General features: G+C 50.8%; 1 protein-coding gene across 6 annotated transcripts in view; it reads left to right on the top strand.

Annotated features, from left to right (window-relative positions):
- Positions 1–27,766, top strand: part of LOC113875557 — a 196,911-nt gene that overhangs the window by 67,842 nt on the left and 101,303 nt on the right. For 2 of the 6 annotated variants that reach the window (XM_027514056.1, XM_027514057.1), the window contains exons 2-3: positions 11,346–11,553; positions 12,748–12,842. In XM_027514056.1, coding sequence (XP_027369857.1) covers positions 11,346–11,553; positions 12,748–12,784 — 245 coding nt within the window. In that variant the 3' untranslated portion in view covers positions 12,785–12,842. Of the gene's footprint in view, positions 1–9,831; positions 10,518–11,059; positions 11,554–12,747; positions 12,843–27,766 lie in introns of those variants that run through there. The other 4 variants (XR_003506277.1, XR_003506276.1, XR_003506279.1 and 1 more) reach the window with 4 other exon arrangements.

The following is a 27,766-nucleotide window of genomic DNA, read 5'->3' as shown; positions in this document are numbered from 1 at the left end:
GCCATTTCCTTCTCCCGGGGATCTTCCCAGCCCAGGGATCAAACCCGTGTCTCCTACGGCCTCCTACATGGCGGGCGACTTCTTCGCCACTAGTGCCGCCTGGGAAGCCCTCTGCCGTCCCCATCTGTCCCCACGTCTCTTCTTATGAGGACTTCAGTCGTATTGGACTGGGGTCCACCCTATGGCCTCATTTTAACTGGATTACCTCTGCAAACACCCCCTCTCCAAATAGGGTCACATTTTGAGGTCCTGCAGGTGAATACCTCAACAACTGAATTGGCGGTCGGGGCAGTGGCATATGGTTCCAGTGGCAAAGAATCCACTTATCAATGCAGGAGACACAGGAGACTCGGGTTCCATCCCTGGATGGGGAAGAGCCCCTGGAGAAGGCAACCCACCCCCATATTCTGGCCTGGAGAATCCCATGGACAGAGGAGCCCGGCGGGCTAAAGTCCATGGGGTCTCAAAGAGTCGGACCCAACTGAGCACACACACACACACACGCACACACATATATATTTCCTGATTTTTTTCTATTGTAGGTTATAAGATGTTCCATAGAGTTCTCTGTGCTATGCAGTAGGCCCTTGTTGTTTACATACTTTTGTTTGTTTTAACTTTTGGCTGCATGCGGTCTTCCTTGTAGCATGCAGGCTCTCTGTTGCACATGGGGGTATCTCTAGGTGTGACCTGCGGGCTCAGTAGCTGTGGCACGTGGGCTTGGCTGCTCTGTGGCCTGTGGGGACTTAGTTCCCCACCAAAGATGGAACCCGTGCCCCCTACATTGGAAGGCAGATTCTCGGCCACTGGACCACTGAGGAAGACCTCCTTCATGTGAGTATGCTATTCCCTATCTCCTAATTTTGTTATACTTAAAAAAAATATATAGACACACATTTAATATATTCGGATTCCTCTCTTTGCCCTTGGCTGGGCAGGGGTCTCCTGCTCTGCTGAAGTGGCTCCGCACTGGCAGACGGCACCCTGCTGGCAGGGGCCCCATCTGGGCAGGTTGATTCTCAGGGCTGGCAGTGGCTGATGGTGCTGACGGCTGTGCCCACCCCAGGATAGTTTGATGGTCGCTTGTACAGCTACGGAACCTCCCTGCTGCCACATTTCCAAATGTAGGTTTTATCACTCTTCACGTATGGGAAAGCAGATAGATTCCTTCTGTCTTCCCGAAAAGGCAGGCAGGAGAGACTGGCAGTTATGAGGGTTTTTTGCTGTGATTCAGTCACTCAGTCATGTCTGACTCTTTGCGACCCAGGGGACTGTAGCACGCCAGGCTCCCCTGTCCTTCACTATCTCCCAGAGTTTGCTCAAACTCATGTCCACTGAGTCAGTGATGCCATGCAATCATCTTATCCCCTGCCCCCCTTTTCCTCCTGCCCTCAGTCTTTCCCAGCATCAGGGTCTTTTCCAGTGAGTCAGCTCTTCGTATCAGGTGGCCGAAGTACTGTCGCTTCAGAGGGTTTACCATGTGCTGATCATTTTGTGTGTCTAAATTACTTCAGTTAAGCCTCCACATCACCCTAACAGGCGAGGTGCTCGAGAAGAAAGGTGTAACACGTGAGTCACCAACCCAGAGCCACCGTATAGTGGGTGCAGAATTATTATGAACCATACGGCCCAAAGAAACCCCAAAACAAAGCAATATACATTGTTTTCAAGTACACACGGGCCAGTGTCCAGGACTGGCTACCTACTAGGGCGTGAAACAAGCCTCAACAAATTTAAGAGGGTAGAAGTTACATCTCAAGCATCTTTCGTGGCCACAATGCCATGAAGCAAATTAACGACAGAAAAAGAAATGAGAAGAAAGTCTGAGAAAGTAGCATTGGCATGTACGCACTGCTGTGTGAGACAGACAGCTAGCGGGGAGCTGCTGTGCCACACAGGGAGCTCAGCCCGGTGCTCTGTGATGACCCGGGGGGGGGGGGGGGTGGGGAGGGGAACTCAAGAGGGTGGGGGCCTAAGTGTAACGATGGCTGATGCGCATTGCCGGATGGCAGAAACCAACACAATCCTCCAATTAAAAAATTTTAAAAAATGGTTACATGGCAGCTAAACAGCATTCCACAAAAAGTAACCAACGAGTCAGTGATGAAATCAGAGAGCAAATTTTAAAAAAGATGAATCCTGTGGACACTCAGAGCTTCCCAGGTGGCTCAGTGGTAAAGAATCCACCTGCAATGCAGGAGGCACAGGAGATATGGGTTGATCCTTGGGTGGGGAAGATCCCCTGGAGGAGGAAATGGCAACCCGATCCAGTGTTCTTGCCATGGACAGAGGACCCTGGCGGGCTACAGTCCATGGAGTCGCAGAGAGTCGGCCCTAGCTGAGGACCACAGAAACCAGAGAGCAAGCGTGGCCGCTCAGTGATTTCCTACTTAGTTCGTAGATGCCAGAGCGGGCACCCTGAGTTCAGGCCGTGCCAGCCTCAGCTCACTCTGCTCTGGCCGGCTCCCCTCGATGCCCGCTCCTGCCTCGGGGCTTCTGCAGCACTGAGTGCTGTGCCCTCTGCGGGGAGGCTCCTCCCCTTATCTGCCCCAGCTCTGTGCCCCTGGAGAGGGCCTCCAGACCTCCTTGTCTAATCCATGCCCCGCTGTTTCACCGTCTGTGCAAGGACCCTGAGCTCATCCTCATCTTAGGACTCCTCACCCCACCGTCACGTCACATGCGTGCTTGCAGCCCACCCCCTGGACTGGAATATGAATTCCCAGTGACCCAAGGCCTCTCCCGCTGCTTTCAGAGAATCCCTGGTCTCCGGCAAGTGAGAACTTGTGTAAGAAAGAGTGAATGACACAGCACTGTCTGAATGAGGTGGTGTCTCCCGTGGCCGAGACTCCTAGCCCTAGGTGTGGCAAACAGGAAGGGCCCAGGCCGATTTCCCACGTGGATGAACGCAAGAACGTGTGAACAGTGAAGCAGACAGTGTTGGCTACCCCTGGGGCTTGCGGGGGTCGCCGGGGGGTTGTGTGCCGAGACCTTGGAGAAACGGTTTTGTCACCTTCTGCAGAGACCTTCCCTGATGCTGCTGCTGTTCTTTCACGCTGTGTCCCAGGCACAGAGGCAGTGCCCGAGGTGTGCCTGGGGGGCGAGGAGTGCCCGCTGGACCCTTCCCCTGGCCGGGCTGCATTGGTTTAGCTGCTCAGCTCTGTTCATCCCTCCAGAGCTTTCTCGCTGCAGCTGTTGCCATGGAAACTGGAGCCAGGGCCGTGGCAGAGGCACAGGGCTGTGGAGATGGAGAAAGACCTGCAGAATCTGGAATTTTTCAGCCTCTAAAGGTGAACACAGGTGGCTTCAAAGTTATCTCAACACACCCAAGGTGTGGGGCATCAAACATGGTAACCACTGGCCACCCTCAGCTCATGGAGAGCTTGAAATATATCTGGTCTCAAATATATGAGATTCATTATATGTGGACTGTAAAATAATATGGTACGGGTGAATTTATTTACAAAACAGAAATAGAGTCACAGGCGTGGAAAACAAACTTACCGTTACCAGGGGACAAGGGTGGGGGAGGATAAATTGGGACTTTGGGACTGACATGTACACACTGCTATATATAAAATAGGTAGCTGTTAAGGACCTGCTGTGGAACACAGGGAAGGCACTCAGTACTCCGTAATGACCTAAGTAGGAGAAGAATCTAAAAAAGAATGGATATATGTATACACGCAACTGATTCACTTTGGTAGACACCTGAAACTAAGACAACATTGTAAATCAACTGCAATTCAAGTCAAAATTTTTTAAAAAGAGAATTTGGTTCAATTTGAGATGGACTTTCATTGCAAAACACTCAATAGATTTCAAAAAGTTAGTGCAAAAGATTTTTAATTCCTTGTTCAATATTTTGTATTCTTAATTTCACGTATCTTTTTTTTTGTATGAAAGCAGTCGTAGAAGACTCTAGAAGACGTAGAGTTTCATATGTGGCTTGAATTTGTGGCTGTTGTATTTCTATTGCACAGAGCCCTTCAAGAGTATATGCAAGTGAATGAATGAACGAAAGATGATTGGTCAGAACTGGAATTGTCGTGTACTATGTTCTATCCTGCTTTCTTTCTCAAGCAGTTTATTGCTTCAGTAGGTAATTAAATATCTTAGTTGAAGAGTTTAGAGATAACAGTTTTCAGTAGTGAATTAAAGTGGGAGTTAATTACAATTTTCCAACCCCGGCATTAAAACGCCATTTATATGTTTAAAAAAGGAGGCTCCTGCTCCTGACTGTAAGACGCTATACCGTCACGGCAGTCGACAACTCGTGGGTTCGTTCCACGCACCCGCTTCTGCAGCCTCACTGTCCCTTATGTGTCAGCGTGGCCGCTGTGTAGACAGGCAGACCTTCCCGATTTTCAGGTTGACCAGGTTCCCAGAAGCAGGGGTGCCGAGCCCAAGGGCTCCCCTGGACACCTGATGCTTTGAGACTTGTTGCTGAAGTGCTCCTGTAAGGCCGAACCCGCCTGTACCTGTACCCGTTCCACTGGCCTGGTCTAAAAGGGTCCATTTACCCTCCCTACTCCTGCCGGCGCTGAGTGTCATTGTTCATCTCTGTCAGAGCAATGATGTTTCATTTGGGTTTTGGCGTCTTAAGTCTCCTTTTCCCCCCGCTTTTTATATCTTCCAGCTTTACTGAGACGTAGCACGTATGGGTGGAGCATAGTGATTTGACTAATGCATTATTAAATGATGATCATAATAACTTTAGTGAGCATCCATCATCCAATACAGATGCAAAATTGAAGCAGTGGGAAAATATATATTTTTCCCTTGTGATGAACTCTCAGTATTTACTCTCTTAGCAATTTCATATACAGCATGCTGTTGGCGTTCTGTTGCTAAGTCATGTCTCACTCTTTGCAACCCCAGGAATATCAGCACAGCAGGCTTCCCCTGTCCTCACTATCTCCTCTGTTTAACCATGCTGTCCAACCACCTCATCCTCTGTTGCCCCCTTCTCCTTTTGCCTTCAACGTTTCCCAGCCTCAGGGAGTCGGCTCTTCATATCAGGTGGCCAAAGAATTGGAGATTCGGTTTCAGCATCAGTCCTTCCATCGAATCTTCAGGGTTGATCTCCTTTAGGATGATCCCTTGCAAGAGTCCCTTGCAATCCAAGGGACTCTTAAGCGTCTTGTCCAGCACCGAGGTTCGAAAGCATCACTTCCTTGGCCCTCGGCCTTCTTTACGGTCCAGCCGTCTTGCTAGTCTGTTGTGGTGCAGGTTCCCTCGCTGCTCCTTCCCGTTTCTGGAGTTACGATCTATTACAGTCCTTGATCTTACAGAGCTGTATATCTGGTACTTTGTTTCAAGTCACCTAGTCATCATTTACTTTGTGGGGGCCCAGTCACACATTTGGTAACTGAAGGAACAGTCACCTCATAAAGAAGGCAGAATACAAGTAACATGTCATAACACTAGCAGGGTCATGAGCAAATGTTGAATTAAGGTCTTCTATTAGGTGCAGCTCAGATTCTCCCCAGGTCATCTGACCAGTCAGTTCTGTACCAATCTTTAAGGGGAAAAGATTTATTATTCTTGCCCATAAAACTGAGGGCCGAACAATTAATGCTTTCCATCTGTGGTGCTGGAGAAGTCTTGAGAGTCGCTTGGACAGCAAGGAGATCAAACCTAATGGAAATCAACCCCAAATATTCACTGGAAGGACTGATGCTGAAGCTGAAGCTCCAATACTTTGGCCACCTGGTATGAAGAGCCGACCCACTGGAAAAGACCCTGATGCTGGGAAAGACTGAGGGCAGGAGGAGTAGGGGATGGCAGAGGGTGAGATGGTTGGATGGCATCACTGACTCAACGGACGTGAGTTTGAGCAAACTCTGGGAGATGGTGAAGGACAGAGGAGCCTGGTGTGCTGCGGTCCATGGGGTCACAGAGTCGGACACGACTGAGCTACTGAACAACAACATTCCTCAAAGATGTCTGCACGTACACGGCAAGCAGTGGCTCATCTTGACCCCTTCCAGGGCTAAGGAAGGAATGTTATCTTCTGAGGAGCCGCACGGCTGGCTCCAGAAGGGAGAAGGGCTGATCTTGATGGTGGAGCAACTATTTCTGCCTCTGGGGAGAGGAGGCCAACACACAGCACAAGGCGCAGCACGCCGGTGGGCGTGGAGGGGCCAGAGCGCAGAGGGCAGGCCCTCTGTCTGCATCTCTCGTCTCACCTTCCTCAAAGTGTGAGCGCTCACTCCATCAGTCCTTAAAGCTTACTTGTGACGGGGACTTTCATGCTCTTGCCTTAGTGTTCATGGATGGGATCAGGTGAAGCACTGTCTTTCTGTTTATTGATGTTTGGATTGCCTGGGGTTTTTTTTCAGTTCAGTTCAGTTCAGTCGCTCAGTCATGTCTGACTCTTTGCAACCCCATGGACTGCAGCACGCCAGGCCTCCCTGTCCATCACCAACTCCCGGAGTTTACTAAAATTCATGTCCATTGAGTCAGTGATGCCATCCAGCCATCTCATCCTCTGTCGTCCCCTTTTCCTCCTGCCCCCAGTCCCTCCCAGCATCAGGGTCTTTTCCAATGAGTCAGCTCTTTGCATCAGGTGGCCAAAGTACTGGAGTTTCAGCTTCAGCATCAGTCCGGACTGATCTCCTTTAGGATGGACTGGTTGGATCTCCTTGCTGTCCAGGGGACTCTCAAGAGTCTTCTCCAACACCACAGTTGAGAAGCATCAATTCTTCGGTGCTCAGCTTTCTTTATAGTCCAACTCTCACATCCATACATGACCACTGGAAAAACCATAGCCATGACTAGATGGACCTTTGTTGGCAAAGTAATGTCTCTGCTTTTTAATATGCTATCTATGTTAGTCATAACCTTCCTTCCAAGGAGTAAGCGTCTTCCAATTTCATGGCTGCAGTCACCATCTGCAGTGATTTTAGAGCCCAGAAAAATAAAGTCAGCCACTGTTTCCAGTGTTTCCCCATCTCTTTGCCATGAAGTGATGGGACCGGATGCCATGATCTTCGTTTTCTGAATGTTGAGCTTTAAGCCAACTTTTTACTTTCCACTTTCACTTTCATCAAGAGGCTCTTTAGTTCGTCTTTGCTTTCTGCCATAAGGGTGGTGTCATGTGCATATCTGAGGTTATTGATATTTCTCCCAGCAATCTTGATTCCAGCTTGTGCTTTTTTCAGATTTATTTATTCATTTTTGAAGGGATAGACTACCTGCTCCAGTATTCTTGGGCTTCTCTTGTGGCTCAGCTGGTAAAGAATCTGCCTGCAGTGCTGGAGACCTGGGTTCAATCCCTGGATTGGGAAGATTCCCTGGAAAAGGGAGCAGCTACCCACTCCAGTATTCTGGCCTGGAGAATCCCATGGACTGTGTGGTCCATGGGGTCGCAAAGAATCGGAAACAACTGAGCGACTTCCTCTCTCACTTCCCATTCCTTTTTGCCTGTGCTGGGTCTCTGTTGCTGCGCCTGGGCTCTCTCCAGGCGCAGAGCATGGGCTCTGCTCCTGGCTGCGGTGTGCCTGGGCCCCTCGCAGCAGTGGCCTCTCCTGTTGCAGAGCGCAGGCTCACAGGCTCAGCAGCTGCCGTGATGGGCTTCTTCCTGGCTCAGGGGTTGAACCTGTGTCCCCTGCATTAGCAGGCGGATTCTTAACCACTACAGCTCCAGGGAAGCCCTGGATTGTCTTCAACAAAGCATTTCTCCCCCAACCCCGCAATCAGAAACATGTTCTCCTGTGGTCTCCGTGTGTGTGTGTTTGGCCGCACCTTCCTCAGTCAGGGATGGGACCCACGCTCCTGCAGTCAAAGTGCAGAGCCTTGACCACTGGGCCACGGGGAAGTCCCTCTCCTGCACTGTATTGAGTTGGGCTCGGAAAAGAGCCCTCCCCCTGTTCAGCCCCTGTTCCTCCTTCCTACACCTGGAAACTCTAGTCCTTACGAAGGCTCCCAGATCTCAGTGTTACAGAAGGCACTGGCCACGTCTGCACTCAGTTGGGAGTTGTCATTGTTTAGTCACTCATTCGTGTCCAACTCTCTGCGATCCCGTGGACTGTAGCCCGCCAGGCTCCTCTGTCCATGGGATTCCCCAGGCAGCAATACTGGAGGGGATTGCCTTTCCCTTCTCCAGGGGGTCTTCCCCACCCAGGGATCGAACCCACGTCTCCTGCATTGGCAGGTGGATTCTTTACCATCTGAGCCACCAGGGAAGCCCCTTAGTCAGGAGACAAACGTCTAATTGGTAACTGGTGGTCCTGGAAAGGAAGGAGCTTGGATGTCGCTTCCTGGCCCGATCATCATTATATTTTAGTTCAGAGACGCACCGTGGCTCATCAGCTCAGCCAAACAACACATACTCTGCCTCCCTCGCAGGAAGCAATTGAACTTCTTGGAAATGACTCAACATTGACCTCTGTTCCGAAGACATGAGTTTTCAAATCATGAACATATTTCACGCCAGCCGACTCCCTTCCAGACCCCACTCTTTCACGTTCTTCTTCCTCAGCTGTCCTCTTAGCTTTCTGGGGCGAAATCCCCCCCTCCTCTTTTTCTTCCTGATGGAATGGGGGCCTGCTTGGGTCCTGGTGGCAACCAAACGGCTTGTGCACTCACAGGGCAGGTTTTTATACACAAAAGCCATCTGGTCTGGATATGCTTGGTAAACCGAATTACACCATGAGCGGCCATCGTGGCTGGGTCAGGAGAAGAGTTTCTCTTCTGTTCCTTTGTGTTCACACACGCGTCAGCATATGCACATATATTCAAAGGAAGCGTCTGCATTGTTTCTAAGGCAGCCAGTGAGAGTCAAAACATCATGCAAATGAATCTTAGCCTCGGGAAGCCCCGCCGTCCTCTCCAGCCCCGCCTGGGTAGAATTTCTGGAGGAGCGCCCACCAACCACTGGCATTGCTTCCAGAGCAAAGGGAATCCACCGAAGTGAACTAAGCTGAGATACAGTCCTGCTTTCCTCAGGGACCTGTTATGGGTGGGAAAGGGGCGTTAAATAGTTCTATCTGTGTGTGTGTGTGTGTGTGTGTGTGTGTGTGTGTCTCCAAAAATTGATCACAGAGAATGAATATATTCAGGGCTCTGGTTGTCAGTGACCACATTTTCCTCCATAATCAGACCGTCCAGTGAAAAACAAAGGTTATATCTAGCTGCAGTTTTTTCCAATATTTTTCTCTATGCACATCTCCACATGGAGTTTTACAGAAAAATTGACATTTATTGGTTCAGTCGCTAAGTCATGTCTGGCTCTTTGGGACCCCATGACTGCACCTTGCCAGGCTCCCCTGTCTTTCACTAACTCCTGCTCAGTCAAATTTCATGTCCATTGAGTCAGTGATGGTAACTGCAGCCATGAAATTGAAAGACGCTCCTGGGAAGGAAAGCTATGACCAACCTAGACAGCATATTAAAAAGCAGAGATATTACTTTACCAACAAAGGTCCGTCTAGTCAAAGCTATGGTTTTTCCAGTGGTCATGTATGGATGTGAGAGTTGGATTGTGAAGAAGGCTGAGCGCTGAAGAATTGATGCTTTTGAACTCTGGTGTTGGAGAAGACTCTTGAGAGTCCCTTGGACTGCAACGAGATCCAACCAGTCCATCCTAAAGGAGATCAGTCCTGAATATTCATTGGAAGGACTGATGCTGAAGCTGAAACTCCAATACTTTGGCCACCTGATGCAAAGAGCTGACTCATTGGAAAAGACCCTGATGCTGGGAAAGATTGAGGGCAGGAGGAAAAGGGGACGACAGAGGATGAGATGGCTGGATGGCATCACTGACTCAATGGACATGGCTTTGGGTGAACTCCGGGAGTTGGTGATGGACAGGGAGGCCTGGCGTGCTGCGGTCCATGGGGTCGCAAAGGGTCGGACACGACTGAGCAACTGGACTGAACTGAACTGAGGTGGGGAGTGGAGAGGGACGACTGGATGAAGGGGGTCAGAAAGTACAAATAGACTTCCGACTGTAAGATCAGTGAGCACCAGGGGTGTAATGTACAGCGTGATCAGCACTGCTCACACTGCTGTGTGTTCCATGTCAGCGTTAAGAGGAGTGAATCCTGGGAACTCCCTGGTGATCCAGTGGCTTCGATTCTGTGCCTTCACTGCCAAGGACATGGGTTCAGTCCCTGGGTGGGGAACGAAGACCCCACAGGCCAGGCGGCATGGCCAAAGAGATAAACAGATAGAATTCACTTTAAAAAAGAAGCGTAAATCCTAAATGTTCTCATCACAAGAAAAAAAACGTGTTTTTTTTTTTTTCCTTTTTCTATCCCGCAGCTAATAAGACGATGGAAATTCTGTGATAATCACTTCATGGTGTTTGTGAGTCAGATCGTGACTCTGTATGCCTTACACCTACATGCTGGATGTCAGAGAGATATCAGTGAAACTGGAAGGAAAAAAATAAAGAAAAGAGTCCTCCATGGCATAAGTGGAGACACAGTCTAGAGAGAAGACTCATTTTGTTGTCCACAAAGACGTGGGTTTTGACACCTGTAGAGGTGGAATTCTGTCCAGTCACACGTACGGTGTGGAACGAGCGAGGCCTGGGCTGGGGTGGAGACGTGGGGACTGAGCAGAACTGGGGAGAGGATGACGTGGTGTGGGGAGAGGAGAGAGAGGGGGAATAAAATAAACATTCATTAAAATTTTTTAAATGAAAGAAAAACTTATTAGTAATCACCTCCTTCAACACATGAATTTTGGAGGATGCGACTCTATCCATAACTGAAGGTCTGGGGTGGGGGCCTGAGATCCTGCGTGTCTACAGAGCCCCCAGGGGATGCCCGTGCTGCCGGTCTGTGGACCACAGCAAGCAGAGAGGCCCATAGAGGTGAGCTAGGCGGGGTCGCTCAGCCGCTCAGTCGTGTCCGACTCTGGGCGACCCCGTGGACAGTAGCCCGCCAGGCTTCTCTGTCCCTGGGATTTCCCAAGCAAGAACACTGGAGTGGGTGGTTATTTCTTCCTCCAGGGAGAAGTTACTTTCTCTCCAAATCTTTTATGACCCCATGGGCTGTAGCTCAACAGATTCCTCTGTCCATGGAGTTCTTCAGGCAAGAATACTAGAGTGGGTTGCCATTCCCTTCTCCAGGGGGATCTTCCTGACCCAAGGATCAAACCCAGGTCTCCTGTATTGCAGGCAGAATCCGTACCGCTGAGCCGCCGGGTTAAGGCCAGTCACTCTGGAAACATCAGCTGTGGCCCATTTGAAGCATCCCGAGGGAGCAGGTTAGACATGCAGGTTCGCAGGCCCCACCCAGATTTAATGGTGTGGAAACTCCAGGGCATTCACGCACGGTTCAGCCACGTGTCTCATCCCCACCGTTCACTTCCCACCTTAACCTCAGCGATGTCAGATTCCGCAGGTCACCATAGTCTCCGTGTGGATGGCACCTCCAGCCATCGAGAAGCTGGAAACGGGGCTGCAGAGACCTGGTTTCCTGTGAAGTCGATTGCGGACGTGGGACAGCGGCACGCACTCCGGTTGGGGTTCAGTGGGCCGCAGCCCACCCCAGAAGGCCTCAGCTCTCCCCACGGGGGTGTTCCACAGTCTGCCTGCAGCGGGTGAGAGACTCAGGCCCAGGCCGTTGCTGTGGGAACAGCGCCAAGGTCGGGGTGGAGGGGACTGAGGAAGAAGCTTCCGAGACAGGTTTTCCAAGCCCCGTAAAAACGAATACCTGCAGGTTTAAAGCAACATCTGGGCACATGTGGGGCATCATCTACACGTTTTTGAAGAAGCAGTCACCCAGCCCATCCCCCACCATAGGCCTGTCCTTTCTGTCTACATGTCACAGAGAATTCTCCTTCTGGGGAAGACAAGCACTGGAGTCTCGGGAACGGCTCGTTTAGTTCTCCCGGTCATTACAGCTCATTCGAGGGTGACAGAGAAACGGGAAGAGGGAAGGAAGGGTGGCATGCTCAGATGATGGTGCCTGCTCAGTCCCTTCAGGCCTGTCCACTCTCTGCGACCCCAGTGACTGTAGACCCCCAGGCTGCTCTGTCCGTGGGATACTCCAGGCAAGAACACTGGGGTGGATTGCCATTTCCTCCTCCAGGGGATCTTCCCAGCCCAGGGATTGAACCTCATCTCTTACATCTGCTGCATTGGCAAGGGGGTTCTTTATCACTGTGGCCCCTGGAAAGCCCCAGATGATGGTAGAGCAGTGAAGAAAATTAAACCAAGCCGGGACACAACAGTGACCGCCTGTGGGTGTCACGCCCGTGGGGTCCTGGGGGTGACAAGCCGGGACACAACAGTGACCGCCTGTGGGCGTCACGCCCGTGGGGTCCTGGGGGTGACAAGCCGGGACACAACAGTGACTGCCTGTGGGCGTCACGCCCGTGGGGTCCTGGGGGTGACGTCAGTGACCTCTCCTCAGCCCACAGCTTGCTGCCTTTGGTTGGCATCCTACTCTTGAGACTTGTCCCTGTCGTCTAGAGTGGCATTGGCTGTATGTGATAATCGCCATGTGACTACATCATCATTCATTTATTCCTTCTCCTTGTGGTGGGCACTGGGGCTGCTCCCCATCCTGATTTTAAACTTTTTTGCCCTTGGTATCACGGTCGCTCCGAATATCTCGCACCCTGCCCAGTGCAGGGATGTACTGAATGAACGGAGGTTGCAGGCGACATTCTGTGGCTGCGTTATCCACGAGCGGAGAATTTCCCCAGCTCAGACAGGCTCAGAGGGAAACGTTGTGTTTGGATGGTGCCGGACTTCACTCTGAGGCTGTTCTCTTCGTTTTCTCTTGGCAGCTCCACATGCAAGGACCTGCCTTGGTTTCGTCCTTAGAAACGTCGCCAGCATCCGGTGCAGAGTGTCACAGAGCCTTGGTTTGCATCTGATATGGGTGAGTACATGAATGGATGATTTTTTTTTTTCCTGAAAATTGGCGTTGAGGCGTCTACTCGTACATTTATCCTGCCTTTTCACTGAACGTATTATGACATCTGATGTTCCTCAAGAGACAAGAGCTTTTAGGCGGAAAGAGTTCATTTCATGCAGTGATCACGTGCATGCGTCGTATACACTTGTCGCCAAGTTCTTGCCGTCCCAAAGAGCTGATAACTGCTCTGTAGATTTCTGAATATTGTGAATGTTCATAGACTTTAGATTCCCAGAAATGGACTTGCTAGATCAAAGCACACACACACTTATGTATTTATAAATGCATTTTTACTTGAAGGATAATTGCTTTGCACTATTGTGTTGGTCTCTGCCATACATCAACATGAATCAGCCATAGGTTTACTTATGTCCTCTCCCTCTGAACCTCCCTGGTGCCTCCCACCCCATCCCGCCCCTCTGGGTCGTCCCAGAGCACAGGGTTTGAGCTCCCTGTGTCACACAGCAGGTTTCCACTGGCCGTCTAACTTTACACATGGTAGTGTCGATGTTTTGGTACTACTCTCAATGCATCCCACCAGCTCCTTCCCCGGCTGCTGTGTCCACAGTCTGCTCTCTACGTCTGTATCTCCACCGCCGCCCTGCAGATAGGTTCATCGGTCCCATCTTTCTGGACTCCATATATAGCGCTAATATGTGTTATTTGTCTTTCAACCTCTTTCTGACTTACTTCACTCTGTATAACAGGCTCTAGGCTCACCCATCTCGTCAGAACTGAGTCAGAAGCATTCCTTTTTATGGCCGAGTGATATTCCATTGTGTGTATGAACCGCAGCTTCTTTACCCACTCATCTGTCACTGGACGTCTGGGTTGCTTCCATGTCCTAGATGCTGTAGATGCAAGGCACACACACGTTTTAGGCTGTGGTCCCTATGACCACAATCGTGCTCGACCACCAGCATTTGAGAATGTCCGTTTCCTTGGAACCTTCCTGACTTCCCTCCACGTTGGCACTTGGACACGTCGCCTTCCCCGAGCCCTGCTGCGCCGGGCGTCTGTTTTGATATCAGAACTGTGATGCGGGGTCTGTGTTGTGTTTATCGCACATGTGAACATCCTCCTGTAAACAGTCGATTCACATCCTTTGCCCACTTTTCTACTTTGAGTGTTCAGCTTTCTCTCTGACGTGGCTCTTCACGTACTGGTGAAATAAAGCCCTCTACTGTCGCCTCTGTTTCTACATATTTGCCCTGGGTTGGCCATTTCTGTCTTAGGTCCTGTGGAAGTTCCCCTCGTACGTACGTTTTCCAATTCTTGTGGTGTCAGCTTTACAGGTTTGTTACTTATTTTGTGCTCACTGACTTTCTGCCATGTTTAGTAAACCCTCCTTCATCCTGTTGCTTCAAAAATATTCTCTTCAGTTATCTTCCACTCCAAACACTGCTTTCCCTGCTCATCAGGCCAGACTGCTCAGGAAACCAGCCACTGGGCACCTGTGGCTGCTAAGCATTTCAGACACGGCTGGGCTGGATTAAGATGTGCCACATGGTGGGTTCCACTTGGTGTGAATGTGCGTGTTCAGTCGTGTCTGACTCTGTACCACCCCATAGACTGCAGCACACCAGGCTCCTCTGTCCATGGAATTCTCCAGACAGGAATCCCAGAGTGGGTTGCCATTGCCTTCTCTGCTTGGTATGAATGAAAGGATGTAAAATATCTAATCAACAACTTTTACCATCAATAATGTCTTGAAACAGTAGAATTTCTGATATATTGGGCTACACGCAATGTATTAGTAATATCAATCCCACCTCATTTTTTTTTAAATTTTAGGTGATTAGGTTTTATTTATGTGCATTGGGAGAAACAGGTCTGACTTTAGTTTAGTGTTGCTTTTCAGTCACTAACTTGTCTCTGATAGTCTTTGCAACCCCATGGACTGCAGCGCACCAGGCTTCCCCGTCCTTCACCATCTCCCAGAGTTTACTCAAACTCATGTCCATTGAGTCGGTGATGCCATCCAACCATCTCATCCTCTGTCATCCCCTCCTCTTGCCCTCAAATCTTTCCCAGCATCAGGGTCTTTTCCAGTAACTCATCTCTTCAGCTCAGATGGCCAAAGTATTGGAGCTTCAGCTTCTGCATCAGTCCTTCCAATACCCAAAATAATAAAGTCTGGCTTGTGATAAAAGTCCTCAGCATGCTATGCTCCACAGATAGAGGATCTTGCTAAAGCTGTCAAATATGAATTAGAAAGGCAGATTTAGACAATGTTTTACATCAACTGAGACCTCTTTTATATTTCTGAAGGCTGTGCCAGAAGTTCAGCTGAGTCCTTAATCCTTTTTTAGAAGTTAATTTTTATTGAGCTCTCGTTGCTTTACAGTGTTGTGTTAGTCTCTGCTGTGCAGCACAGTGAAGTCAGCCACACGTGTACAGATGTCCCTTTTTTGGACTTCCTTCCCGTTTGGGTCACCACAGAGCACTGAGTAGAGGTCCCTGAGCTCTGCAGTCGGTTCTCCTTCATTACCTGTTTTATACACGGCGTCAATAGTGGACACGTGTCAGTCCAGTCTCCCAGCTCGTCCCACGCCCGCTTGCCCACCCTGGTGTCTGTGCATTTGTTCTCTACGTCTGGGACTCTTATTTCTGCTCTACAGACGAGTTCGTCTGGACCACTTTTCTCGATTCCACATATAAGCGATATTATATGATGTTTGTTTTTCCTCCGTCTGCCCTACTCCACCCTGTATGACAGCTGCTCGGTCCGTCCGTGTCTCTTCAGACGGCAGTGTTGCGTTCCCTTTTATGACTGAGTGACCCCACCTCTTTTAAGACAGGTAATAGAAAACAAAGGTGGTGCGCCGCCTCAGCTAGGAGAACACTCAGGTTCAAGGCGGCGCCCGTCGCTATCTGGCAGCATCGCTCTAGGGCCCTCAAGACCGCGTCGGCTCCATATGTGAGACAGCAAAGGAGATGCAGATGCACACGGCAGACTTTTGGACTCTGTGGGAGAAGGCGAGGGTGGGATGTTTTGAGAGAATGGCACTGAAACGTGTATATTACCGAATGTGAAATAGATGACCAGCCCAAGATCGATGTGTGAAGCAGGGCACTCACAGCGGGTGCTCTGGGACATCTCAGAGGGATGGGGTTGGGAGGGAGGGGGCGGATATGTGTACCCACAGCCGATGCATGTTGACGTGTGGCAAAGCCCGCCACAATATTGTAAAGTAATTAGCCTCCAATTAAAATAAATAAAATAATTTTTTAAAAAAAGACAGCATCTGTAGCCACAGGAAGGATCTGGGCCCAACTGAAACAAATCGAAGAGGTTCAGATGGCAGAAGCCGTTCTGACTGGAGACTCTCAGTCCACCAGAAGTCGTCTGAATGTCAACATCAGGCCCCGTTGCCAGATAAAACCCCAGTTCAACGACCCACCACGGAATTTTTCCCCTGATTAATGAGCTGGATGCCGGACTGGAATCCGAGCAATATGTACATTGCCATCCCGCCCGGGGAGGGACCGACTTTCTCAGAAAGAGCACAGCCCAGCCAGTGTTCTGGAAGCCTCTTTCCAGACCATACAAAGACGAAATGCCAGCCGTCCGTGTTGTGGAGTGCGTCCCTAATTTTCACCCTGCACTGATTCCCTTCCCCCCGCCCTCTTCATTTTCTGGGGCTGACTGTCCTGCCCTCTCGGGTCCCACTTCCCACCTTGAGGGTCTCTTGGGGGTCCCAGTGTGCAGACAACACTTGCATGTGGATATCTCGCCTTGTGGTGCCTACTGCCAGCCTATGCCCAGCTGAAGGGAACGCTGTCGTGCGTTCAGAGCAAAGCTGGACACGTGGGAATCCAACTTTGTCTGTTTCCATAACGGCTTTACTGAGATGTCCTTCACAGACTCTCCCGTTCATCCAGAGTATTCACAGAGTCATATAGTCCCCACCACAACGAGTGTTCCTGTATTTGATTACTTTTAATTTGTTTACCTGGCTGTGCAGGGGCTTAGCTGGGGCACGTGGGAACTTCAGTTGCTGCACTGGGATCTCGTTACCCAACCAGGAATCAAACCCGGGCCTCCTGCACTGCACTACCAGGGAAGTCCCGTCACAGTGAATTTTAGGACGTTCTCTCCAGAAAGAAGTCCTGGGCTCCTTGGTGGTCACTGTCCCTTTCTTTCAGCTCCCCTGGGCCTGAGGCAGCACACTGCCCTACCTTCTGTCTCTCTACATGTCCTGTCCCGAATCACATGCAGCCTTTGGTGGTCAGCTTCTTTTACTTATCTTAATTTTTCAAGTTCATCTAGTTGTAACATGTCATCACATGTAACATGGGATTTTCAAGGCAAGAATACTGCAGTGGGTTGCCACTTCTTTCTCCAGGAGATCTTTCCAACCCAGGGATCAAACCTGCATCTCCCACATTGCAGGTGGATTCTTCTCCACTGAGCCACCAGGGAAGCCCCTATTCTAATGTCTCAGCACTTAGTTTCTCTTTATGGGTAAATATATTTCACTGTGTGGATAGACCATGCTTTATTTATCCTCTCATAAGTAGATGGGCATTTCAGGTTTTTCACTTTTTGACTATTATGGACAATGCTGCTATGAACATTTAAGTACAAGTTTTTGTAAAACGTTAGGTTTCATTTCTCTAGCAGTGGGAAAGCTGGATCAAACAGTAAGCCCATCCATAACCTTTCAGGGGCTGCCTCTGTCGTCCAAAACGCCTGCACTGTCTTACATGCCCACCAGCATTTTACCAGGATTCCAGTTTCTCTGCATCCTTACCAATACCTGTTTAAAGCCGTCTTTGCTCGCCACAGAGCACAGCTTGCAGGACCTTAGTTCCCCCAGGGGCGGAGCCTGTGCCCCTGCCGTGGGAGCACGGACTCCTGACCCCTGGACCACCCAGGAGCTCCCTCAGTCAGTGCAGTCGCCCAGTCGTGTCCGACTCTCTGCGACCCCATGAACCACAGCACGCCAGGCCTCCCTGTCCATCACCAACTCCCGGAGTCCACCCAAACCCATGTCCGTTGAGTCGGTGATGCCATCCAACCATCTCATCCTCTGTCACCCCCTCCTGCTCCTCCAATCTTTCCCAGCATCAGGGTCTTTTCAAGTGAGTCAGCTCTTTGCATCAGGTGGCCAAAGTCTTGGAGCTTCAGCTTCAGCATCAGTCCTTCCAATGAATATTCAGGACTGATGTCCTTTAGGATGGACTGGCTGGATCTCCTTGCAGTCCAAGGGGCTCTCAAGAGTCTTCTTATGCACTCAGCTTTCTTTATGGTCCAACTCTCACATCCATACATGACTACTGGAAAAACCATGGCTTAGGGAGTTCCTTCGGAGAAGGCAATGGCAGCCCACTCCAGTACTCTTGCCTGGAAAACCCCATGGACAGAGGAGCCTGGTAGGCTGCAGTCCATGGGATCACTAAGAGTTGGATATGACTGAGCGTCATCACTTTCACTTTTCACTTTCATGCGTTGGAGAAGGAAATGGCAACCCACTCCAGTGTTCTTGCCTGGAGAATCCCAGGTACGGGGGAGCCTGGTGGGCTGCCTTCTATGGGGTTGCACAGAGTCAGACATGACTGAAGCAACTTAGCAGCAGCAGTAGCAACAGTAGGGAGTTCCTTAAATCTGTCATTTTGATTATAGCCACCCCAATAGGTATGAAGCAAGTATCTCACTGTGGTTTTGATGTGAATTTCCTTGATGGCTAATGATAGCAAACATCTTTTCATGAGCTAATTGGCCATTTGTCCTTTTTCTTGGCACAAACATCTGTTGAGAACCTTTGTTCACTGACCCCCTTACATCCATCCAGTTTGGGAGCAGCTGGTCTACCCGTGACAGGTTAAAATTTGAATTTCTGTGTACAGTGTAATCAGGGAAAACAGAAAGGTTACAAGAGCAATTTAGACAGTAACCAGAGAGATCGTTGAGAGACAGCCTTGACTGGATCTGCTGATGGATAAGCTTTGTTGAACAGGATGAGATCAATTTTGAACTTTGTGGAGGTTCAAGTGCCCAAACCCACCCAGCTCAGAAAAGCTCCTGGTTAAAGCTACAAGGTTGAAAGATCACTCTGGCTTCAGGGAAGGAGGGGCAGGAGGAAAAGAAGGGGACAGAGAGATACCAGGGGAGCCAGCTGGAAATAAAGGATAGAGTTAATTCTTCTCATGGACCTTTATGAATTTATTTATAAATGGTATTCACATAAAAATGTTACATGCAAAGTAGAACTTAGGAAACTTCCAGTGTGTGTGTGTGTGTAGCTCAGTCATGTTCAACTCTTTTTGAGTTGGACTGTAGCCCACCAGACTCCTCTGTCCATTGGGTTCTCCAGGCAAGAATACAGGAGTGAGTTGCCGTTGCCTTATCCAAGGGATCTTCCCGACCCAGAGATCGAAGCCGCATCTCTTGCACCTCCTGCACTGGCTGACCATGTTTGAGACCAGGGGTCTAAAATATCACACTGTGGAGGGAGGCCAGGGTGACGGCAGAGTTTTAAGAGAGGATGGACTTTTAAACTTTTAAACTCCCCAGTCCTCCCTTAAAACAGAGTTAGGGTTAGGGTTAGGGAGGACTGGGGAGTTATTTGGGGCACATGGAATGGCTGGAGGTGTTAATACATTGTAGGGGGGTTTGTGACTGGATCTGACATATTTGGGGCACATGGAATGGCTGAAGGTATTAATACATTGTAGGGGGGTTTGTGACTGGATCTGACATACCAGTGGACTTGGCCTCTCATTTCTCATGATACCCATTGTGAACGTCTCTAGATGGAAATGTCAGACCTCTTCTGATTTGTGGTTTATCTGCAACTCCAAAGGGGTTTCTGGGCTGTGGGGTCATGGGGCTGGGAACCGTGGAGAAACAAGCTGATAAGTGTAACCAAGGGAGAGGAGGAGATGGTAGCAGGGAGGAAGAACCAACCCAAGAGCCACACCAGGTCCTGAAAACTCCACCTGAAGACACACTTCTGGGTCTGTAGCCTCCTTCGAGAGTCTGGGATCTGCCCAAGGTCCTCTCAGTAACTGCCTTTGCTGTGGAAGCTGGACACAGCTCTTCCTGTTAAGAAAAGAATTCTTACTCAGACAAGAAGCAGTGGCTCCCAACGCCCCCATGGCCTACTCCTATTTTAAGGTAGGAGAAAACCATGCCATGAGCACTGAAGGCTTGGGTCCCCTCCCCATCTGTTTTATGAGCTCAGATCTGCTGAGATCAGCATATTCACGCGCCAGCCATTCATGGAAACCAAGGCTGCAGAGACGACACTTGTGAGCACTCTGGAGGCAGCTGTCTGTGGGTTCAAGGGTCCAGCTTCGCATACAGCAGGTGGTTAATCAGTGTTTGCAGAGGGGATCTCTATGTCCCCCACCCCCATGACAATCCCAGCATTCTGTTCACTAAGAACCATCTTCTCATCATGAAACAAATATTTGTGAGGCTGAAATTTTAAAAAACCCTCAGGTCTTTGACGTATGAGTTATATATACTGCAGTTTGTCCTTTTTTAGTGTAGTTTGTTGTCTTCGTCATGGTGCTCAGTCACGCAACAGCCATTGCAGTCAAGATGTTGTTGTTGTTCAGTCGCTAAGTTGTGTCCACCTGTTTGCGACCCCCATGGACTGCCGCACACCAGGCTTCCCTGTCCATCACCAACTCCCAGAGTTTGCTCAAACTCACGTCTGTTGAATGGGTGATGCCGTCCAACCATCTCATCCTCTGTCACCCTCTTCTCCTCCTGCCTTCAATCTCTCCCAGCATCAGGGTCTTTTCTAAGGAGTCAACTCTTCCAATCAGGCCAAAGTGTTGGAGCTTGTTTCAGGATCAGTCCTTCCAATGAATATTCAAGACTGATTTCCTTTAGGATGGGCTGGTTTCATCTCCTTACCGTCCAAGGGACTCTCCAGAGTCTTCTCCAGCGTTTAAGGGACTTCCTTGGTGGTCTACTGGCTACGACTCTGCACTTCCACTCCAGGGGGCACGACTTTGGTCTCTGGTTAGGGAACTCAGGGGCTTCCCAGGTGGCGCTGGTGGTAAAGAACTCACCTGCCAATGCAGGAGACATAAGAGACTCAGGTTCCATCCCTGGGAAGATCCCCGGAGGAGGGCATGGCAACCCACTGCAGTATTCTTGCCTGGAGAATTCCACAGACAGAGGAGCCTGGCAGACTACAGTCCACAGGGTGGCAAAGAGTGGGACATGACTCAGCGACTGAACAGCAACGATTTTTAGTTGGAGGATAATTGCTTTAGAATATTGTGTTGATCTCTGCCACACATCAACATGAATCAGCCACAGGCATACATGTGTCCCTCCCTCCTGAACTTCCCTCTGACCTCCCACACTGTCCCACCATTCTAGGTCGTCACAGAGCACCGAGCTGAGCTCCCTACATCTTACAGCCAATTCCCACTGGCTGTCTATTTTACACGTGAGAATGTACATGTTTATCAGGAGGGAAATTGGGTCTTTTCTCTTGCTCATTACAGTGCTAAGTTCTCATCTGATAGGCCATTCTTTTTTAAAAAAATGATCTGTTATTATTTTGGCATGCTGAGTGGCATGGAGGATCTGAGTTCCCCAAGCAGGGCCCAAACCCATGCCCCCTTCGGGGTCAGCACAGAGTGCTAACCGCCAGGGCAGTCCCTGACACGCCACCCTTGTGTGTTATGGTTTGTTTCCAATTATCTCACCAGCATGGTGTGACTGTCCCCTCTGTCCACATCTTTGTGTACTTGGGTTGCAGTAACGAGGGATCAATCCTTCCAATCGGATTAGCGGGGAGACCAAAGCAGACGTGTCACGACCTTGGTGCATACAGTATTGACGAAGTGTCCGTCAGAAAGGTCGCTGTCTGCCTGACAGACGGAAGAGGGGTGGGGCGGTGGGGAGACAGGGATGAGGCTGCCCCATTTGCCCGGGGGGTGGGTGGGGAGAGGAGGGGCCGTGGCCGCCCCCAGGGGTCTGGCCTTGACCGCCCGGACCAGCCGGGGCCGCAAACAGGCGAGCAGAGGGGGCCAGCACTGAAAGTGCAAATCGTGGCCGGGGGGAGCTTTTAGAGCATCCAGGGGCCAGCGCCTCCCGCAGCAGCCTAGGGAAGGCTCCCGATCCCTGTGGTTTATGAGGTTGGTTCCTGGCCACAGTGCTATACATACACACAGACGTATATATGTTGTTGCCCAGTCACTCAGTCGTGTCTGACTCTTGTGACCCCATGGATGACAGCACACTAGGCCTCCCTGTCCTTCAGCATCTCCCAGAGCTTGCTCAAACTCACATCCATTGAGTCAATGATGCCATCCGGCCATCTCATCCTCTGTCGCCCCTTCCTCCTCCTGCCCTCAATCTTTCCCAGCATCAGGGTCTTTTCAGATGAGTCAGTTCTTCACATCAGATGGCCAAAGTATTGGAGCTTCAGCTTCAACATCAAGCCTTCCAATGAACACCGAGGGCTGATCTCCTTTAGGATGGACTGATTTCCTTTAGGATGAATCTCCTTGCAGTCCAAGGGACTCTCAAGAGTCTTCTCCAACACCACAATTTGAAAGCATCAGTTCTTCAGTGCTCAGCCTTCTTTACAGTCCAACGCTCACATCCATACATGGCTACTGGAAAAACCATAGCTTTGACTAGACGGACCTTTGTCAGCAAAGTGACGACGTCTGCTTTTCCATACACTGTCTGGGTTTGTCATAACTTTCCTTCCAATGAGCACGTATCTTTTAATTTCATGGCTGCAGTCACAGTCCACAGTGATTTTGGAACCCAAGAAAGTGAAATCTGTCACTGCTTCCACTTATACACATATACACATGTGTACTTCCATTTCTAATTCTGTGTTTGGGGTTTTGTGTTGTTCTGTTTTTTGGCTGTGTCATGAGGCGTGGGCACTGGATACCGGGGCCTCTGCATTGGAAACACAGGGTCTTAAGCAGTGGGCCACCAGGGAAGAGATAGCTCTGTATAAACATATATATCTTGGTAATTTAGTAGCTCAGTCGTGTCCCACTCTTTGCAACCTCGTGGACCACTAGGCTCCTCTGTGCCTGGAATTCTCCAGGCATGAATACTGGAGTGGGTTGCCATTTCCTTCTCCAGGGATCTTCCCCACCCAGGAATCAAACCTGGGTTTCCTGCACTGCAGGTGGATTCTTTACCAACTGAGCCAGCAGGGAAACCCAAACATATATATCTTATACAAATATATTTCTATGTAAACACATATACCTTACACATAAAAAATATATAAACATACATGTGACATGTATTTTTTCCTCCTCTGTATAAAGAAGGAGAGAATTTAGTTCTCATAAGAAGCACATTTTAGGTGATACTTCTAAAGCATGCTTATATTTTTCTTTTATGGTCACTTCCCTTGTAACCATGCCAAAGTTTTAACTGCAGAGAAAAGGAAAGACCCCTGCCCTGAAGACTAACACGTCTACCATGGGTTCAGTAACCGCTTCCCTTGTGATGTCCATTGACCTGTCTGTTTATCTCTCCTGTGTGGGTGGAGAGACTGACCCATTTGCAAGTAGATTTCAGACCTCCGGGCCCTTTACCCCCGGATGGGTCAACATCGCCCTCCGTTAGCAGGAGCGGTCTCTTGTATAAACACAACGCCATTAGCTGCGCTGAGCAAAAGTAACAGCACCCCTGTGTGCAAACAGCGGTTACACATCAACCAGCACTTCTGGAGATAACAGGCTGAAGCCCGTGTTTACCAGGTTGTTCTCGATTTGTAGGGCAGGCTGATGGCCCTGCAGTGCACGTCTGGGTGTTTGAGCGTCTTATCCTAAAGGGCGCTCACAGATCCGGCACACAGTTAATGTTCAATGAGCACTCGCCACCTGGGTGTGCAAGGTGCCCCGAGCATGCTCAGGCAACGTGACACCTGTGCATCTGCTGGTCTCTGCCCTGACACAGCGAGCATGCCGGCCACACTCGTCTGCACACCTCCACGCTCGTGCGGGTTTGTGGGCACGGCCGCACCTGGCAGTTGAGGGGTTTCTGTTAATGACCACCGTGGGCGTGCAGTTGTTGGCAAGGCTGTGCTTGTCGCTGCTCTGCGGCGGTGAGTCAGCGTATGCATGCGTGTACGTTTACACGCAGGCCCTCTGTTTTGGATTTGCCTCCCATTGAGGTCGCCAGGGAGCACTGAGCAGAGCTCCCCGTGCTCTGCAGTCTGCTCATGTTAGTCACCTGTGTTATCCAGTTATCAGTAGTGTGTATATGCCAACTCCGGCCGCAGTTCCTCCCACGCCCCACCTCCCGCCTGGGCATCCATACGTTTCTTCTCTTCATCTGTGTCTCTGTTTTTGCTTTGCAAATACGATCATCTGTACCATATTTTTCTAGATTCCACATTTATGTGTTAATATATGATAATTTTTTTTCTTTCTGACTGACTTCACTGTGTGTGACACTCTCTAGGTTCATCCACATCCCTACAAATGACCCAGTTTCTTTCCTTTTTATGACTGAGGCGTATTCCATTGTATATCTATACCATATCTTCTTATCCATTCTTCTGTTGATGGACATTTAGGCTGCCTCCATGTCCTGGTGATTGTACTAATAAATAGTGCTGCAGTGAATATTGGGGTGCATGTGTCTTTTGGAATGATGGTTTTCTCTCAGGTGTAGGCCCAGGAAGGGACTTGCTGGATCATATGATAATTCTGTGTTTAGTTTTTTAAGGAACCTCCACACTGTTCTCCATAGTGACTGAGGTTTAGAGTGCCTTTTTAAAATATATATATATACATTTATTTGGTGACACCAGCTCTTAGTTGCAGCCGGTGGGATTTAGTTCCCTGACCAGGGGTTGAACCTGGCCCCCTGCCTTGGGAGTGCAGCGTCTTAGCCAATGGAGCACCAGGGAAGCCCCTAGAACGCTTTTCAAACTAGCCGGACAGAGAAATCCTGCCACGCCATCCCGCTGGCCCCTCCTCCAGGAAGATGCTGCCGCTCCCGTGCTGCGGGCCTCAGTGTGGGGAGGGGAGTCAACTTAAAAGTGCCAGGAGTATGACTCTAAGCAGGTGAGAGCCGATTTAACCTGTGGAAGGAGGCAGGGCCACGGAGAGGTCGTTGCCGGAGATGAGAGAGATGGTCAGTCAGCAGGGAAACCTAGAGCGTTCTGGAGCAGAGGTGGCGAGACCACGATCCACAGGCCCCGAGTCGGGGAAGGCCGCCTCCGAGGCCTCTGGCCGGGGAGAGACAGACAGGGGTGGAGGAGGTGTCTGTGGTCAACCGTCCCGCCTGTGAGAGGAGAATTAGACGTGCAGTAAACAGAGGGCCAGGGGACCAGCCTGCACCCCAGACACCCCCTCCCGCGCCCTCAGCAGCACCCCCACACCTCCGAGTGGACGGGAGCCCCGCCCTCACCGCTCTCCCCATCCCACCCCCTCCTCACAGCCGCTCAGTCAAATCCGACTCTGTGACCACATGCACTGTGGCCCACCAGGCCCCCCGGTCCCTGGGGTTTCCCAGGCGAGAACACTGGAGTGGGCTGCCAGCCCCTTCTCCAGGGCATCTTCCCGGCCCAGGGATGGAGCCTGAGTCAGCTGCCCGGGCGGGCGGGCTCTTCACCACCGAGGCACCAGGGGAGCCCTGTCTAGCTCTGTCGTTGTTGTTCAGTCACTCAGTTGCGCCTGACTCTTTGTGACCCCATGGACTGCAGCACGCCGGGCCTCCCTGTCCATCAGCATCTTCCAGAGCTTGCTCAAACTCATGTCCATGGAGTCGGTGACGCCATCCAACCATCTCATCCTCTGCCGCCCCCTTCTCCTCCTGCCCTCAGTCTCTCCCAGCATCAGGGTCTTTTCCAGTGAGTCGGCTCTTCGCATCACGTGGCCAGAGGGTGGGAGCTTCTGAGCTTAGGCTGATCTTTGGCTGATCTTTATAAAGTAGAGTTCCGGCCAAGAGCCTCCTGGGCGCTCCTGCGTCCTGCCTGGCTCAGCAGTCACCCAGTGTCTGAACACACAGACGCTATTCTTACTCCGGTATAGCTGGGCCAACACATCAGCAGATGACTGCCGTGGAAAAGATAACGAAGGACTTCCCCGGCGGCCCAGGGGTTAGGACCCTGAGATTCCACTTGGGTTCCAGCTAAGATTCCACAAGGGGCGCGGTGCGGCCAAAGTAAATAAATAAACAAGCACTAGAAAAAATAAAAAGCACTCGGCCTGCCTAGTTGGCAGGGTTCTCGGTCTTGGCAGCGATCCCAGGGAACCCGCCAGCCCTGGCAGAGCAGGGTGCTCGGTCAGCGCGCTGGCGATGCCAGAGGCGCCGGGCGCGTGTCTGAGCGGCAGAGCCCTCGCTGGACCTGCCGCTTCACTGACAGCCGCTCAGACTCGGAGGGGAGGCCGTATCGCCCACTGGGCTCCCAGTCCGCTTCTCTCTGGGCTGACTTCCTCCCCATGGGCACTGCCTCTTGTCCTCCCGAAGTGTGGACAAACTCGGGTTTCATCCCGCCGGACAGTGCTCGTCCGTGCAGGCCCATCTCCGTGTGACCTGTCTCGGGGTCAGGTCTTTATAGACACCTCCCCGTCTATAAAGGTGTAGACGCGTTTGCTGTTTTCCAGCTGCCCCAGAGGCTCCTCCTTGTCCTGCGTCCTGTCCACACCCTGTACAACAGCTAACCGTTAACCGCCTGAACCCTCTTTTCCACTCACGTTGAGCCCCAAACTCATCCTTGGCCACCAGAACCAGGAGCTGTCTGCTCTGGGAACTGGGTCTTCATTGAACTGAAAAAGTATCCATCTGCAGGGTCTACTCCAGCAGAACAAACCCAGGCAGGCCACTTGTCCCAGAGAATCTCAGTGAAGTGGGAGAGCAGACAGAAGGAAGTACAGGAGGGTGACAGTGATTTATCTGGAAAGGCTGGAGGTGCAGATTCTCTGTAGCCAGTGGTTCTTGGCCGGGGTGGGGTGAGGGGGGGTTGCGCCTTGCCTCTTCCACCTACGGGGACATTCTGCAAGGCTCAGAGACACTCTCGATTGTCACAGCTGGGGTGTGGGGAGGGATGCTGTGGTATCTAGAGACTAGAGGCCAGGGATGCTACTGAACATCCCACAATGCACAGGACAGCCACCCTCCACCCCCAAAAAGTCTCTCAGTCGTGTCCGACTCTCTGTGACCCCAGGGACTGTAGCCCACCAGGCTCCTGTGTCCGTGGGATTCTCCAGGCAAGGATACTGGAGTGGGTTGCCATGCCCTCCTCCAGGGGATCTTCCTGACCCAGGGATGAAACCCGGGTCTCCTGTGTCTCCTGCATGGGCAGGCAGGTTCTTGAGCCAAGAGTAACTGGCCCAGAATGTCAGCTGTGTTGAGGGTGAGGAAGCTGCTCTGTAGCCCAGCCCTTCTGCTTATGGATAAACACCTCAGGGATGGGAGGAGCGCACCCCTGTCCCTGTCTTGCCAGGTGCAAGGGTGCCTACTGCGATATTTGTTCAGGGCTCTCCGTGCGCCAGGCACCGCCCTGCGGATGGGGGCTGTGCATATTCCTCTTAGTGAAAATTATGTCTACCAATAGGAAAACAGATTGTGCTTCATCCCTTTAGAGGAATACAGTGTAGCAGATTTAAAAATGAGTATATCCGTATAGATGTTGTGCACACTGTCGTGTCCGACTCATCGTGACCTGTGGACTGCAGCCCGCCAGGCTTCTCTGTCCATGAGGTTTTCCAGCCAGAATACTGGAGTGGGTTGCCATTTCCTTCTCCAGGGGATCTTCCCAACCCAGGGATTGAGCTCACGCCTGCAGTGGCAGGCGGATGCTTTCCCACTTAGCCACCTGGGAAGTCCCTTCCCTAGAGACACGTGAGAGCAAGCTGCCTGCTAGGCCTCCAGCCTCTGAGTGGGACCCACAGAGGCCCCAGGCCCTTCCGTCCCTGGGGGT

Source organism: Bos indicus x Bos taurus, chromosome 18, assembly GCF_003369695.1.
Source record: "Bos indicus x Bos taurus breed Angus x Brahman F1 hybrid chromosome 18, Bos_hybrid_MaternalHap_v2.0, whole genome shotgun sequence".
NCBI classification, from domain to species: domain Eukaryota; kingdom Metazoa; phylum Chordata; class Mammalia; order Artiodactyla; family Bovidae; genus Bos; species Bos indicus x Bos taurus.
The sequence above is the reverse complement of the archived record's forward strand: the minus strand, read 5'-3'. Positions and strand labels throughout refer to the sequence as shown.